The sequence below is a fragment of the Carlito syrichta genome, unplaced genomic scaffold (assembly GCF_000164805.1).
Source record: "Carlito syrichta isolate Samal-C Ts95f unplaced genomic scaffold, Tarsius_syrichta-2.0.1 Scaffold305279, whole genome shotgun sequence".
Classification (NCBI taxonomy): Eukaryota; Metazoa; Chordata; class Mammalia; order Primates; family Tarsiidae; genus Carlito; species Carlito syrichta.
Window position 1 is genome coordinate 390367 of NW_007249375.1, and position 13642 is coordinate 404008.

The 13642-nt window shown below is 43.9% G+C and overlaps 1 protein-coding gene across 1 annotated transcript in view; it reads left to right on the forward strand.

The window, feature by feature from the left end:
- The window catches only part of CCNB2 (cyclin B2), a 29862-nt gene extending 16622 nt beyond the window's left edge, over positions 1-13240 (forward strand). Inside the window, exons 4-9 of the mRNA XM_008061477.2 lie at positions 1687-1857; positions 1961-2119; positions 3961-4197; positions 4462-4602; positions 10764-10874; positions 12965-13240. Coding sequence (XP_008059668.1) covers positions 1687-1857; positions 1961-2119; positions 3961-4197; positions 4462-4602; positions 10764-10874; positions 12965-13075 — 930 coding nt within the window. The 3' untranslated portion in view covers positions 13076-13240. The remainder of the gene's footprint in view (positions 1-1686; positions 1858-1960; positions 2120-3960; positions 4198-4461; positions 4603-10763; positions 10875-12964) is intronic.
- Positions 13241-13642: the final 402 nt, after the last annotated feature.

Here is a 13642-nt window from a genome sequence, read left to right on the forward strand (position 1 = left end):
ATTGCCTGAGCCCAAGGTTACAGAACAGCCTGGTCAAATTGGCAAGACCTCATCCCTACAATAAAAATCACAAAATTAGCCAAGTGTGTTTGTGCACACCTGTAGTTCCAGCTACTTGGAAGGCTGAAGTGGAAGGATCAGCTGAGCCCAGCAGATCAAGGCTGTGGTGGCCGTGAGTATGCCACTGCACTCCAGCTTAGGCAGCAGTGAGATTCCAACCCACCCCCCTTCCCCCAAAAAAATCAGCTCAGAAGAGGAACTGTAGGCTAGCTTGTGGTGGCACACACCTGTGTCCCAGCTACTTGGAAGGCTGAGATAGAAGGATCGCTGGAGCCCAGCTGAGGTGGCCATGAGTGTGCCACTGCATTCCAGCCTGGGTGACAGAGTCAGACTTCATCTCAAAAAAAAATGTATATATATATATATATACACACATATATGTGTCTGTGTGTTGTATAGTCACTCAGTCTTTGCTTCTTCTATTTTATTCATAGATTGGAATGTGTTTTTCTGCCACCAATTTTTCAGTTTAGAATGCATTAGTTGAAGAGAAGAAAACATTATGCTTGCAGAATAGGCTACTGATAAAATTAGAATGATCAGCTTCAGGAATCATTGAACCTAGGTGGTCATTTTTTTTTTTTTTTTTTTGAGTTGGAGTCTCACTCTGTAGTCCAGGCTGGAGTACAGTGGCATGCTCATGGCCACTGCAGCCTCTACTTGCTGGGTTCAGATAATTTTTCCGCCTCAGTCTTCCAAGTAGCTGGAACCACAGGTACACTACTGTGCCTGGCTAATTTTATGATTTTTTTATTGTAGAGACAAGGTCTCACCAAGTTACCCAGGCTGGTCTTGAACCCCTGGACTCAGGCAGTCCTCTCTCCTCAGCCTTCCAAAGTGCTGGGATTACAGGCTTGAACCACCATACCTAGCCAAGTTTCTTTTGTTTATTGAGCATCTACTATGTGTCAGGGATTGTAACAGTGTTTGCAGCAGCTTAGTGGGCAAAACCAAGGAAAATCAAGAAATAAATGGAAGCTTACAGAACTTACATTCTAGATTAGGGAGACAGAAAACACTACACGCAATATATAAAACTCTAAGAATGTTAGATAGTTATAGGTCCTATGAGAAAAGAACATAGTACAAGAGATGAGACATATGTGGGGTGAGTTGGGGGGACTGCGACTGGAGGCAGGTGATAACTTTAAAAGCTGGAATAGATCTCACCACGAAGGTCACATCTAAGCAAGACTTGGAAAAGGTGAGGGAATTACCCATGTGGACACAGGGACAAGAGCTTTCTGTATGGAGGAAGTCCCCCTGCAGGGAGGAACACCCTGCCAGGAAGCTGGAGTAAAGCAGACCATGGAAGAAAACTAGACGATGGGTCAGCAACAGAAGGGAGGTTAGATCTCAGGTTATGTAGGGCCTGTTGGCCATGGGGAGGACTTAGGTTTATCACTTGGAGTGAAATTCGAATTTTAAGCAAAGAGGTCTCTCTCTAAGAACTGTATTTACTACATCTTGAATTATTCACCTCTTACCATGGAATTTGATTTGGCTTTGACATATTTCAGAAGTGCATATGATATTGACACTTTAGCCTGTTGGCTCTGTGTGTATTTATGTTTCAGGCTGCTCCTAAGGTAGTGATGTACTATGTGCTTTGATGTGTTGCTGTAGGATCCTTCTCCCACACCTGAGGATGTCTCCATGAAGGAAGAGAACCTCTGCCAAGCTTTCTCTGATGCTTTGCTCTGCAAGATAGAGGATATTGATAATGAAGATTCGGAGAACCCTCAGCTCTGCAGTGACTACGTGAAGGATATCTACCAGTACCTCAGGCAGTTGGAGGTGGGTGGGCCTTTGTATTTTGGTTGTACGAGCAATGTGGAGTGTATCACACAGGTGGGAAGGAAATGAAGACAACTTTTTAAACTTTTAATTCCACCAACAGGTTTCGCAATCCATTAACCCACATTTCTTAGATGGAAGAGATATAAACGGACGTATGCGTGCCATCCTGGTGGACTGGCTGGTGCAAGTCCACTCCAAGTTCAGGCTTCTGCAGGAGACTCTGTACATGTGTGTTGCCATCATGGATCGGTTTTTACAGGTATGTGACTTGGGGACATTATGCCAGTGGCTCAGTGAACATTGCATTTATGTTTTGGGTATAGAAAACTAAAATAATTACCTCTGAAGAAGAGACCAAAAGCCAGTTTGTGAGAAGCCAAAGAATTAGGTGCTAAAAAGAGAAGCAGTTCAAATGTGTTGAGCTTTTGGTAATGCTAACTCATGGTAGGCATATTTGTGAGGTCAGCCTGCTGAAAAGTGCTTGGGGAAAGGCTATTGCCAAGAACATTCATCAGAGGAAAATGTACCATCAGATGGGCCGAAAGTCCACTCAAAGCCTATGGTCTTTTGGATACTGTTTTTCTTTCTTTTTTTTTTTTTTTTCGCGTCAGAGTCTTACTTTGTCATCCAAGCTATAGTGCAGTGACATGCTCACGGCCGCTGCAACCTCGAGCTGCTGGGCTCAGGCAATTCTTCTGCTTCAGCTTTCCAAGTAGCTGGAACTATAGGCATGTGTCACCACACCTGGCTAATTTTTCTTGATTTATTGTAGAGATGAGGTCTTGCCATGTTGCCCAGGCTGGTTTCGAACCCCTGAGCTCAGGCAGTCCTCTCACCTTGGCTTCCCAAAATGCTGGGATTATAGGCATGAGCCACTGTACCCAGCTGGATGCTGGTTTTCAGCCAATTTGCACAGCTTTCTTAGTGTGGTACTCTTGGGTATTAAGTTTCCTCATCGGAAAATTGAGGAGTTTGGCTAGAGAACCTCGATGTTTGCAGCCAGCTGTAGCTTTGAATCACATTAGAAGAGGAGGAAGGAAGAATTTTATAAAAAAATGAGCAGAGGTATGACTTAGAACATAGGGCATAAAGTAAAGACAAATGTAGGAAAACAAGCTAAAAAATAAAAAGGAAAGCAAGAAAGAAAAGAAAACAAGCTGAGAGGCAAAAGTGATCTTCGGCATGTTTATCAATCAGTCATGCACAGACATTGACCTGTTAGAAGAGATACCAGACATAAATAGCTAATGTGTTATTTGCCAAATGGTAGCCCTACAGATAAGGACTGATTTGTTTAAAATCAACATTTATGATGGTTTAGATCAAGTACAAATTCTGCCCAAACAATAGAGCAATAATTACATTTATAATAATGGCCCTGAGATACTGCAAAATGCCAAGGAACTAGGAAGGCACAATGGTGTTTTAGGCAGATTTTCAGTAATAGGAGTTGAAACAAGAAAAGTCCCAGTTTGGGGGGGAGGGGAAGGAAATTAAGGAAACACTTTGCCCCAGACTAAGAGATTTCCCGACTCTGAAGCATTGGTGACAGATTTTTCAAGCTAAATAATGAGTTTATTTTTGGTGAGGATTAAAGAAATGTTTGAGTCATTCATTAAATTCTTGCTTTTTTGTTTGGCCTCATCTCAATTCAGACCTTGTTGAGTGCCAGGTCAGGGCTGCCACCCATACCCAAGTCAGAATGATGGGGAGGAAGAGTGACTGGGTGCTTGGTTGTCAGACTTGGGTTCTTCCCTTCTTAGCAGCTAGATTATCTGGGGCTGGTATCAGAATTTCTTGCCAGGCTATCTACTTGTAATTGAGAATATAAATGTACTTTCTAGTATTTTTGTGAGGACTGGATGAGGTAATGTGTTAGAATCTTAGCACTGTGCCTGGCACACAGTCAGTACTCAATTATAGAGAGCTGCTATGATCAGTGGTGGAACCTGCTATGCATCTTCAGTCTCCCATGCCTTTAAGGGCTGTGAGCAGAGACAACATGCACTTCTCCAGGAATCGATTCTCTTTCCCTTTCTCCCACTCAGAGCTTCAATCCTCTTATTAGGTGTGACTTCTAACTCATTTGTTTTCTATTAGGCTCAGCCAGTCTCCCGTAAGAAGCTTCAGCTGGTGGGGATTACTGCTCTGCTCTTGGCTTCCAAGTATGAGGAGATGTTTTCTCCAAATATTGAAGACTTCGTTTACATCACAGACAATGCTTATACCAGTTCCCAAATTCGAGAAATGGAAACTTCAATCTTGAAAGAACTGAAATTTGAGTTGGGTCGACCCTTGCCACTACACTTCTTAAGGCGGGCATCGAAAGCTGGGGAGGTAAGTGCCTCTACTTCTGTAGGAGACTTTATTCTTGCTTGGCACCTCATCCCAGAAATATTGACCTAATGAAAGGAGTTTATAGGAAGCATCCTTTAGATAAGCTTTAATGCTTATCTCGTCAGTTCTTAAGAGAAAGCCCTCACGTTCTGTGTTTATAGCATATTGTGGATACGTGAGCTAAGTGAATTTGAGTTCTTAGGCCTTCACCCAGAATTTTGCAAGATAGTATTAACAGTTGTGATTCTGGCTTTTTTTTCATAGGTCGATGTTGAACAGCACACTTTAGCCAAATATTTGATGGAGCTGACTCTTATTGACTATGACATGGTGCATTATCACCCTTCTATGGTAGCTGCAGCTGCTTCCTGCTTGTCTCAGAAGGTTCTAGGCCAAGGAAAATGGGTGAGTGGTAGATTTAATAAGAAATTAATTTGGCTATATTTTAGGCCCTCATGGTATGAAAGTCCTTAACATTTTCACAATGCTGTCCTTGAAGCAACTGTTAAAAGTTGAAAAGCCTAGAAGAAAGCTGCTTAGAACAATCCAGAGGTGAGTTGTCTATTTCAAGGTGCACACAAATATATTACAGAGTTGTAATGAGTGAGGAAGGCCACTAAGAACTGATATGTGGCATTTCTTGGATATTAAGTGAAACAAGCAAGTTGTCAAGCATAGACAAAGCAAAGCCAAGGCCTGACTGGTTTAGTCAGTAAAAACAGAACGAGTCACTTTTAGATTCAGATGAGTAGCCAGAGATGCCAGCTTCCTGTGTCCTTGTCTCACACACCATAGAGGATGAGAGGAAAGCACAAGGAGACGGATGAATGTGGTGCAAGACATGAGCATTCCGTGGTGGAGGAGCTGGTTCTAGACTTGCAGCTCTACCTGGAACCCAGCAGAGCAGAAAGCCTCATCAGAACCTCAGAGGGGACAGCCTTCCCGGGGAGATAGGGAGGTGACTGGGAGGCCACTCTGCTCAAGCCTGCCATCTCCTCCTGTTCCAGGAAGATCACAAGGCACTTTGCCAGGACAGACCAGCTGTGGTTCAGGCCTGCGTGTATACAGGCTAGGTCACCAGGGCAGCATGGTGGGGCTGCTCCTCTACTCAACTGTATTCAGTAGGCTACATTTTATGTAAGAGAAATAGATGTATATGTGTTTATATGTTTGCTAATGCTTCAAAAAATACAGGAGGAATAAACCAGAAACATGAAAATGGATACTATGGGCTTCTGTGGGAGTTGGGTAGAGACGGAAGATGGAAGGACTTTGTATCTTTTTATTGACTTTTATACAATGCAAAGTCGCTTTTTTGACTTTGGAACAATGCAAATGTTTTATACAAACCCTAACATGGAATTAAGTGGACATAAACAGTGTAACAGAACACAGAGGAAAGAATTAATTCAAGTACTATAATTTGAACACAGCATTCTGACTGTGCATCCTTAAGGAGATGTAAGGTTGGACAAAGCAAAGGACCAAAAGCTGTGATGTAAAGTTTGCTTAGTAGGCTCACTGTCAGTAGTGACCTGTTACTATAATTTTGAAACTCTTTTATGGATGTTGTAGGATAAAGCAAACGTATTCATGTAATTAAGGACTAAAATTTTCACTATAAGAAATACGATAATATATTAACATTTAAAAACAAGGTTGCTCCTTACCTAGGAAATAGCAATAAATAAGCAAAAGGAAAAACTCTATGACATCTGGTTTGGAAATAACAGTGAGGATATCTAGTGCCTGCATCTTGGATGTTAAATCCCATTGCCCACTGGAACTAGGGCTCCTCCATGAAAGAGCTGCCTTCAGGGCCAGGCAGCGGAAGCACATGGGTGAGCCCAGAGCAGTTTGTGCCAGATAATAAGCAAATTCTCAAAGATCAATGAAGTCACATAAAAAGGACATAGGAATTGGTTTCAAAGGGTGTTGGCTGACTAAATTGTACCATTAAAAAGAATAAGCTGGCTCATGCCTATAATCCCAGCACTTTGGTAGGCTGAGGTAAGAGGATTGTTTGAGCTCACAGGTTTGAGACCAGCCTGGGCAACTCGATGAGATCTCATCTCTACAGTAAATCAAAAAAATATTAGCCAGGTGTGGTGGCATGTGCCTGTAGTTCCAGCTACTTAGAAGGCTGAGGTGGAAGGATCACCTGAGCCCAGCAGGTCAAGGCTGTGGTGGCCGTGAGTGTGCCATTGCACTCCAGTCTGGGCAACAGAGTGCGATTCCAACTCAAAAAAAAAAAAAAAAGAATAAGCACAGTAATAGATTATAATGTGCTTTATTTTGAAAATTTTATTGTATCATAGGAATGTGGAATACAAGTGAGGATTAACTATTTAAGTAGGCTGCATGCAGGTGAAGTTAGAGCTTCTATCTGGCCCTCACTCCCCCTGATAACGAACCAAGTACCCTTTGTGTTGTCATGTGCTCCCCCATCCTCCTCCCTCCCCTCCTCCTTCCCCTAACAGTGTCCAGTAACTGTCAATCCCTCCCTTGTGCTGATGTGACTAATGTTCATGGCCCAATTATGAGTGAGAGAGAACATGCAGTATTCAGATCTTTGTTTCTGTGATAGTTCACTTAGTATGATGGGTCTCCAAGTCCATCCAATTTGCTGTGAATTCCATGATTTTGTTCTTCTTTATGGTTGTATAATACTTTATCATGTATATATACCACATTTTCTTTATTATAATGCATTTTTAAAAGGTTTTCCAGGCCCATAATGATACAAAAAATAAAATGGGAGGGTATATATATATATATATATATATTTTTTTTTTTTTTGAGTTGGGCCTCACTCTGTCACCCAGGCTGGAGTACAGTGACATGATCATGTCTCACTGCCGCCTTGAACCCCTGGGCTCAGGGTCTGTTTCAGCACCCCAAGTAGCTGTGGCTATAGGCATGCACCACCATGCCTGACTAATTTTTTTACTTTCGTGAAAATGAGGTCTTGTTACGTTGCCCAGGCTGGTCATGAACTCAGGGGCTCTAGTGATCCTTTCACCTCAGCCTCCCAAATTGCTGGAATTACAGGCAAGAGCCACCATGCCTGGCCTTTTTTTTTTCTTCTTTCCTTCTTTCAAATCAGAATTCCAACTAATTAAAGTAGAAGAAATGATAGAAAACTAATTTTTGATCCCCAATGTAATAATTTGTTCAAGCAAGGACCATCGATGAATGTAAAAATCATTAGATAAATTAATGTTGGGGAGCAAGATTCACATGGTCTCAGAACATCCCACAGATCTGTGTTTTGTTGTTGTTGTTGTTGTTTTGTTTTTGTTTTTTGAGTTGGAGTCTCACTGCCACCCAGGCTGGAGGGCAGTGGCACACTTGCGGCCACCGCAGCCTCTACCTGCTGGGCTCCAGTGATCCTTCGACCTCAGGCTTCCAAGTAGCCAGAACTACAGGTGTGCACTACCACACCTGGCTAATTTTTTTGATTTACTGTAGAGATGAGTTCTCTCCAAGTTGCCCAGGCGGGTCTCGAACCCGTGGGCTCAGGCAATTCACTCACCTCCGCCTCCCGAAGCACTGTGATTACAGGCTGAGTCACTGAGCCTGGCCCACAGATCTGCTTTAACTCCATAGCAGAGCTGCACCTTATGATGGGCAGGTAGCACTACCTTAGCCCAGCGATGACACGACACCAGCAGTGGGACCACCCGACTGGCCTGGCCTTCCTGTGTAGTAGGACGAGTACATCATTACCTATGTAGTGCTCGTGCCCAAAACATGTGACATGAATCAAGTCATGAGACATTCAGACAAATCTGGAATGTGAGACATTCTAAAAGTAACTGCCTGGATACTCCAACAAATTTATCAGTTAAAATCAAGAAAGTAGGGGTTGATTTAAATTGTAAAAAAACCAAACACTAAAGACAACTGAATGTACCGGGTACACCTTGACTGTATATACTTGGATCTATAGAATACATTTTGGAGCAATTAGAGAAATTCAAATATTGACAATATATTAGATGAGGATATGGCATTGTTGAATATTTCTCACATGACAATGGTGTAGTGGATAGATAGGAGACTGTGCTTCGTATGGGATGCTTCTGAAACATTCAGAAGGAGTGTGCTGTGACGTCTGAAGCTCACTTTCAAAGGGTTCAGAAAAACTGTGTGAGTGCACATATAGAGAAGGGGGAGTGGAGGGGGCAAATGTTGATGGGTGATGAATTTACAGGAAGAATATGCAGTGTTCATTACATTCTTTCCATTTTGCTCTAAGTTTTGAATTTTTTGAAAAAAAAAGTTTGGTACATGGGACAAATGGCTTATGTTGGCCAAATTACTCTTTTTTTTTTTTTTTTTTTATGATCCAGAGATCTTTAATTTTTGACACCTATTAAGCCATGAATTCATAGGGAATAGGTTCCAGAAGCTCCGGCTCCTTTACGTTAGTTCTCACAAATGTGCTCTCTGGATGGAGCAGGCTGGCACTTCAGCTGAACCCCCCCCACGTGCCTTTCTCCTTGGCTTCCTTCCTTTTTTTTTTTTTTTTTGAGTTGGCATCTCAGTCACCCAGACTGTAGTGCAGTGGCCGCTCCTGGCCACCGCAGCCTCGACCTGCTGGGCTCTGGCGATCCTTCCGCCTCAGCCTTCCAAGTAGCTGGAGCTACAGGCGCGCGCTACAATGCCCGGCTGATTTTTTTATTTATTGCAGAGATGAGGTCTCGCCTGCCCAGGTGGGTCTCGAACCCATGGACTCAGGCAATCCACTCACCTCAGCCTCCCAAAGACGCGGGATTACAGGCTGAGCCACCGAGCCCGGCTTGGCTTCCTTCTTTTTTTGGTCATTTTTCTTCACGCGTTTCAGGAAGCTATCATGACTCTTTGCTTAATATGCCCAATATGCACATTAATTCTTTTGGCAAGAATCTTGCCCCTGACAATAATGCCAACAGCATGCTGGGTGACATTGTAGACTCCTCCTGTCTTGCCATGGTAACATTTGTGGGGCATTCCTTTCTGAACAGTACCCATTCCCTTGATGTCTACAATATCACCTTTTTTGTAGATTTGCATGTATGTGGCTAAAGGAACAACTCCATGTTTTCTGAACGGCCTGGAGAACATGTACAGCGTGCCCCTCCTCTTTCCCTTTGTGTTGTCATTTTGGCGAATTACTAGAAGATGGCAGTTCTGGCCAAAAGCCAAATTATTCTTTTTAAAGAGGAAAAAATTTTTTTTAAAGACAGGGTCTCGCTCTTTTGCCCAGAATGGAGTACAGTGGCACGATCATGGCTCACTGCAGCCTTGAACTCCTGGCCTAAAGCAATCCTTCCACCTTAGCCTCACAAAGGACTGAAATTATAGGTGCAAGCTACCGCATTTGGCTTCGGATTACTCTTTTTTTTTTGCCAGGCTGGAGTGCAGTGGCACGCTCACAGCCACCAAGCTTCGACCTTCTGGGCTCAGGCTATCCTTCTGCTTCAGCCTTCCAGGTAGCTGGAACTACAGGTGCACGCCATCATGCCTGGCTAGGTTTTTTTTTTTTTTAACTTATTGTAGAGACCAGGTCTCGCCAAGTTGCCCAGGCTGTCTCGAACCCCTGGGCTCAGGCAATCCTCTTGCCTCAGCCTCCCAAAGTGCTGGGATTACAGGCTTGAGCCACTGCACCTGGCCCAGATTACTCTTAAATGGGCTCTAAACCTCTGAGCTATTGCCCACCCAGTTTTCTGGGAATTGATTTTTAAAATGCCAATAGTTCTGCATTCTTTCCGTATTTACTCCTGCTGCTTTTTTTTTCTTTAGGGTTAGGATTAAATTGTGGTTTATTTTGCCAATTAAACTGTACATGTGAAAGAAATGTATTTTAGCTCTAAGAATTTGATCATGGCACTCTGAAATAAAGTCAATTTAGATATCCTCACATAGAATAAGTCTTATTATCAATTGGCAACTGTCCTTTTATTTGAATTTTCTCTTTGGGAGGCCAGGTCATGAGGCTGGGTGTGGTGGCTTCTATAAATTCTCTCTGTTCTCTGGTGCTGAACTACACAGGGCCAACAAGACCATCCTGGGTAGTCTTAGTTCTTCTGGATCAGATAGGTTGTTGTCTATAGCACAGCTGATATCTTCGTTCTGACTCCTTCCCTGATTGACGGAATGGTTGTCTGGGCACTCATGCTCATAACAGCCACCTGGGCAGAGCTTTGACAGAGGGTTTGTGAGATGTGCCCAGCACCATAATGGGGGTACTTCTTTGGTTTTTTACTCTGTCACATTTTTCATCTCCTTTCAGTATGCTGACAGAGGTAAGCATGAAAGCTTTGTTCCTTGGACTATCTGTCTACAAAACACACAGGATCATTGGCACTTGATGTAGCCAAGAGTCTCACAATGTCTCATGTAGACCTGTCTCAGCACCAGTGTAATCCAGTATTTTCCAGCTGCTTTAGCCTTGCTGGTCTTGTGGTAGTGGTTAGGACTGTGATTGAATTTCCAAACATAAGTAACGTCAGCATGGATAAAATGTGCTCTTCTAAAGAAGCCGTGGCCCCTCAGTCATGTCGGCTCTTGTGTTGTTTTAGAACTTAAAGCAGCAGTATTATACAGGATATACAGAGGATGAAGTACTGGATGTCATGCAGCACATGGCCAAAAACGTGGTAAAAGTCAATGAAAACCTAACTAAATTCATCGTAAGTACTATTATTTCATAAGCCGTGGAAGGTATTAGAGACTGTGAGTTTTGTAGGTATGTGTGCGTGTTTGTGTTTTCATGTAAATATGTTATTGGCATATGTGAGTCTGTTTTAGCACAAATCCTTTGTATTTTTTCTGGTATGGAAAATTATTGATAAACCCTGAAGGCAACCTCTCTTTGAAACAAGGTCGGTAGGCCAGCCTTGTCTTGACCCTGTTCCTAGTCAGCCAGTCAGTTGCTCAGTGTACCTGTTTACTCTGTGCTGGTACCAGCATCCTGGGTAAGGCTCTTAGCAAGCAGGGAGGACTGGGCTGCTTGTGACTGGGAAGAGCAAGGCCCCACCTCAGATGACTATGTCCACGTTGTGAATGTGCAGGTGAAATTACTCAGGGCATTTGTCCAGGATTTCTTGGAAGGCAATGACTCACCTAGACTCATGCCTGTAATCCCAGCACTTAGGGAGACCGAGGTGGAAGGATTGATTGAGACCAGGAGTTTGAGATCAGCCTGAGCAACATAGTGAGACCCCATCTCTACAAAAAAATAAAAAATTTAAAAAGCAAGCATGGTGAAGAAGATGCATCCTGGGGTCATAGTGTGTCTGTGTGTGGCCCACCTATAAGGGGTACCAGAAGAGATGTGGTGCTGACCTGTGCTCTGTGACACCAGATATCAGAGCTCACCAAGGGGGTGTATGATAAATAGTAAGGTATAGGGCATGGTGGCTCATGCCTGTAATCCCAGCACTTTGGGAGGCAGGGGTGAGATGACTGCCTGAGTTCATGGGTTTGAGACCAGCCTGAGCAACATGGCAAGACCTCGTCTGAACAATAAAATAAAAAAATTAGCTGGGTGTGGTAGGTCGCATCTATAGTTCTAACTATTTGGAAGGCTGAGGCGGAAGGATCATCTGAACCCGGCAGGTCGAGGCTGCAGTGACCGTGAATGTGCCACTGCACTCTAGCCTGGGTGACAGTGAGATTCCAACTCAAAAAAAGAGTAAAGCATTTATACCACAGAAGAGTCATTAGCGTTTTCACAATACAATTTTCTTTGTGGAAGTGTATAGTGTTTTCAGTCCTGAGAGGATTGTCTGGGATTTGCTCAGTACTAGTTGCCACTTGCCTTTTCTTCTTTTTTTTCTTTTTTTTGAGTTGGAGTCTCACTCTGTCGCCCAGTCTGGAGTGCAGTGGCATGCTCATGGCCACTGCAGCCTCAACCTGCTGGGCTCAGGCGATCCTTCCACCTTCAGCCTTCCAAGAAGCTGGAACTATAGGTGCGAGTCACCATACCCAGCTAATTTTTTGTTTTGTTTTGAGTTGGAGTCTCACTGTCACCCAGGCTAGAGGGCAGTGGCATACTCTTGGCCATGGCAGCCTCAACCTGCTGGGCTCAGGCGATCCTTCCGCCTCAGCCTTCTCAAGTAGCTGGAACTACAGGCAAGCACCACAATGCCCGGCTAATTTATTTATTGTAGAGATGAGGTCTCACCAAGTTGCCAGACTGGTCTTGAACCTGCAGGCTCAGACAGTCCTCTCACATCAACTTCCCAAAGTGCTGTGATTATAGGCATGAGCCACCGCGCCTGGCCTAATTTACTGTAGAGATGAGGTCTTGTCATCTGTCCAGGCTGGTCTCGAAACCCTGAGCTCAGGCAATCCTCTTGCCTTCGCCTCCCAAAGTGCTAGGATTACAGGTGTGAGCCACTGCACCCGGCCTGCCACTTATCTTTTATTACCAGTTATTGCTGCTGTCCCAGGGAACCTGTCATGTCCCGATGGCACTTGGGTAACATAAACAAAGCTTCCACTCCCATTCCCCCTCCCCCATTAACTTATGAGAGAAGCAGCTTGCTCCATGGACCTTGAAATAATTTGGTCCTGTCACCTGTGCTACCAGCTGGGTCTTATTCATTAACGAGGATGGGAGGAAATGGTCAGCCACAACTCTCTCTGAGCACAGAACTTTCACTGGCTCCAGCAGTTGGGCGTCATCATACTATCTGCAGATTGCGTGAATGAGACTAGGAGTGAGGTATCAGGTGGGGGTCCTTGACGTGTGCTTAATCACAAATGACTTCTGCAGGCCATCAAGAATAAGTATGCAAGCAGCAAACTCCTGAAGATCAGCACCATCCCCCAGCTGAACTCCAAAGCCATCAAAGACCTGGCCTCCCCTCTCATGGGAAGGTCCTAGGCTGCCGTGGTCTCGGGATGAGTGCTTCCTTCATGGACTTTTTCCTCTAGTTTGGAACTCTTGATTTTATATATAGTCCTCTGATCTGTTTACGAAACCTCTTCCCAGACAGATTTTCTAAATGTATATTCAGGAAAAATAAAGCTATTGATTTTTCTTAAAGTATCCCATGTGTATTATATTTGTGTATCCTATATGGAAAGAATCGGTGGAAGCTTGCTTTGACTAATTTCTTTTTGAGTGATTATGAATAGCATGTAAATGATTGCCTTTATGACTTTGGAAAAGACCTTTCTCTAGCTGGGCAAGGTGGCTCACACCTGTAATCCCAGAACTTTGGAAGGCGGAGGCAAGAGGATTGCCTGAGCCCATGGTTTCAAGACCATCCTGAGCAACTTGGCGAGACCTTGTTTCTTTTTTTTTCTTTTTTTTTTGAGTTGGAGTCTCACTCTGTCGCTCAGACTGGAGTGCAGTGGCCGCTCCCGGCCACCACAGCCTCGACTTGCTGGGCTCTGGTGATCCTTCTGCCTCAGCCTTCCAAGTAGCTGGAACTACAGGTGCGCGCTA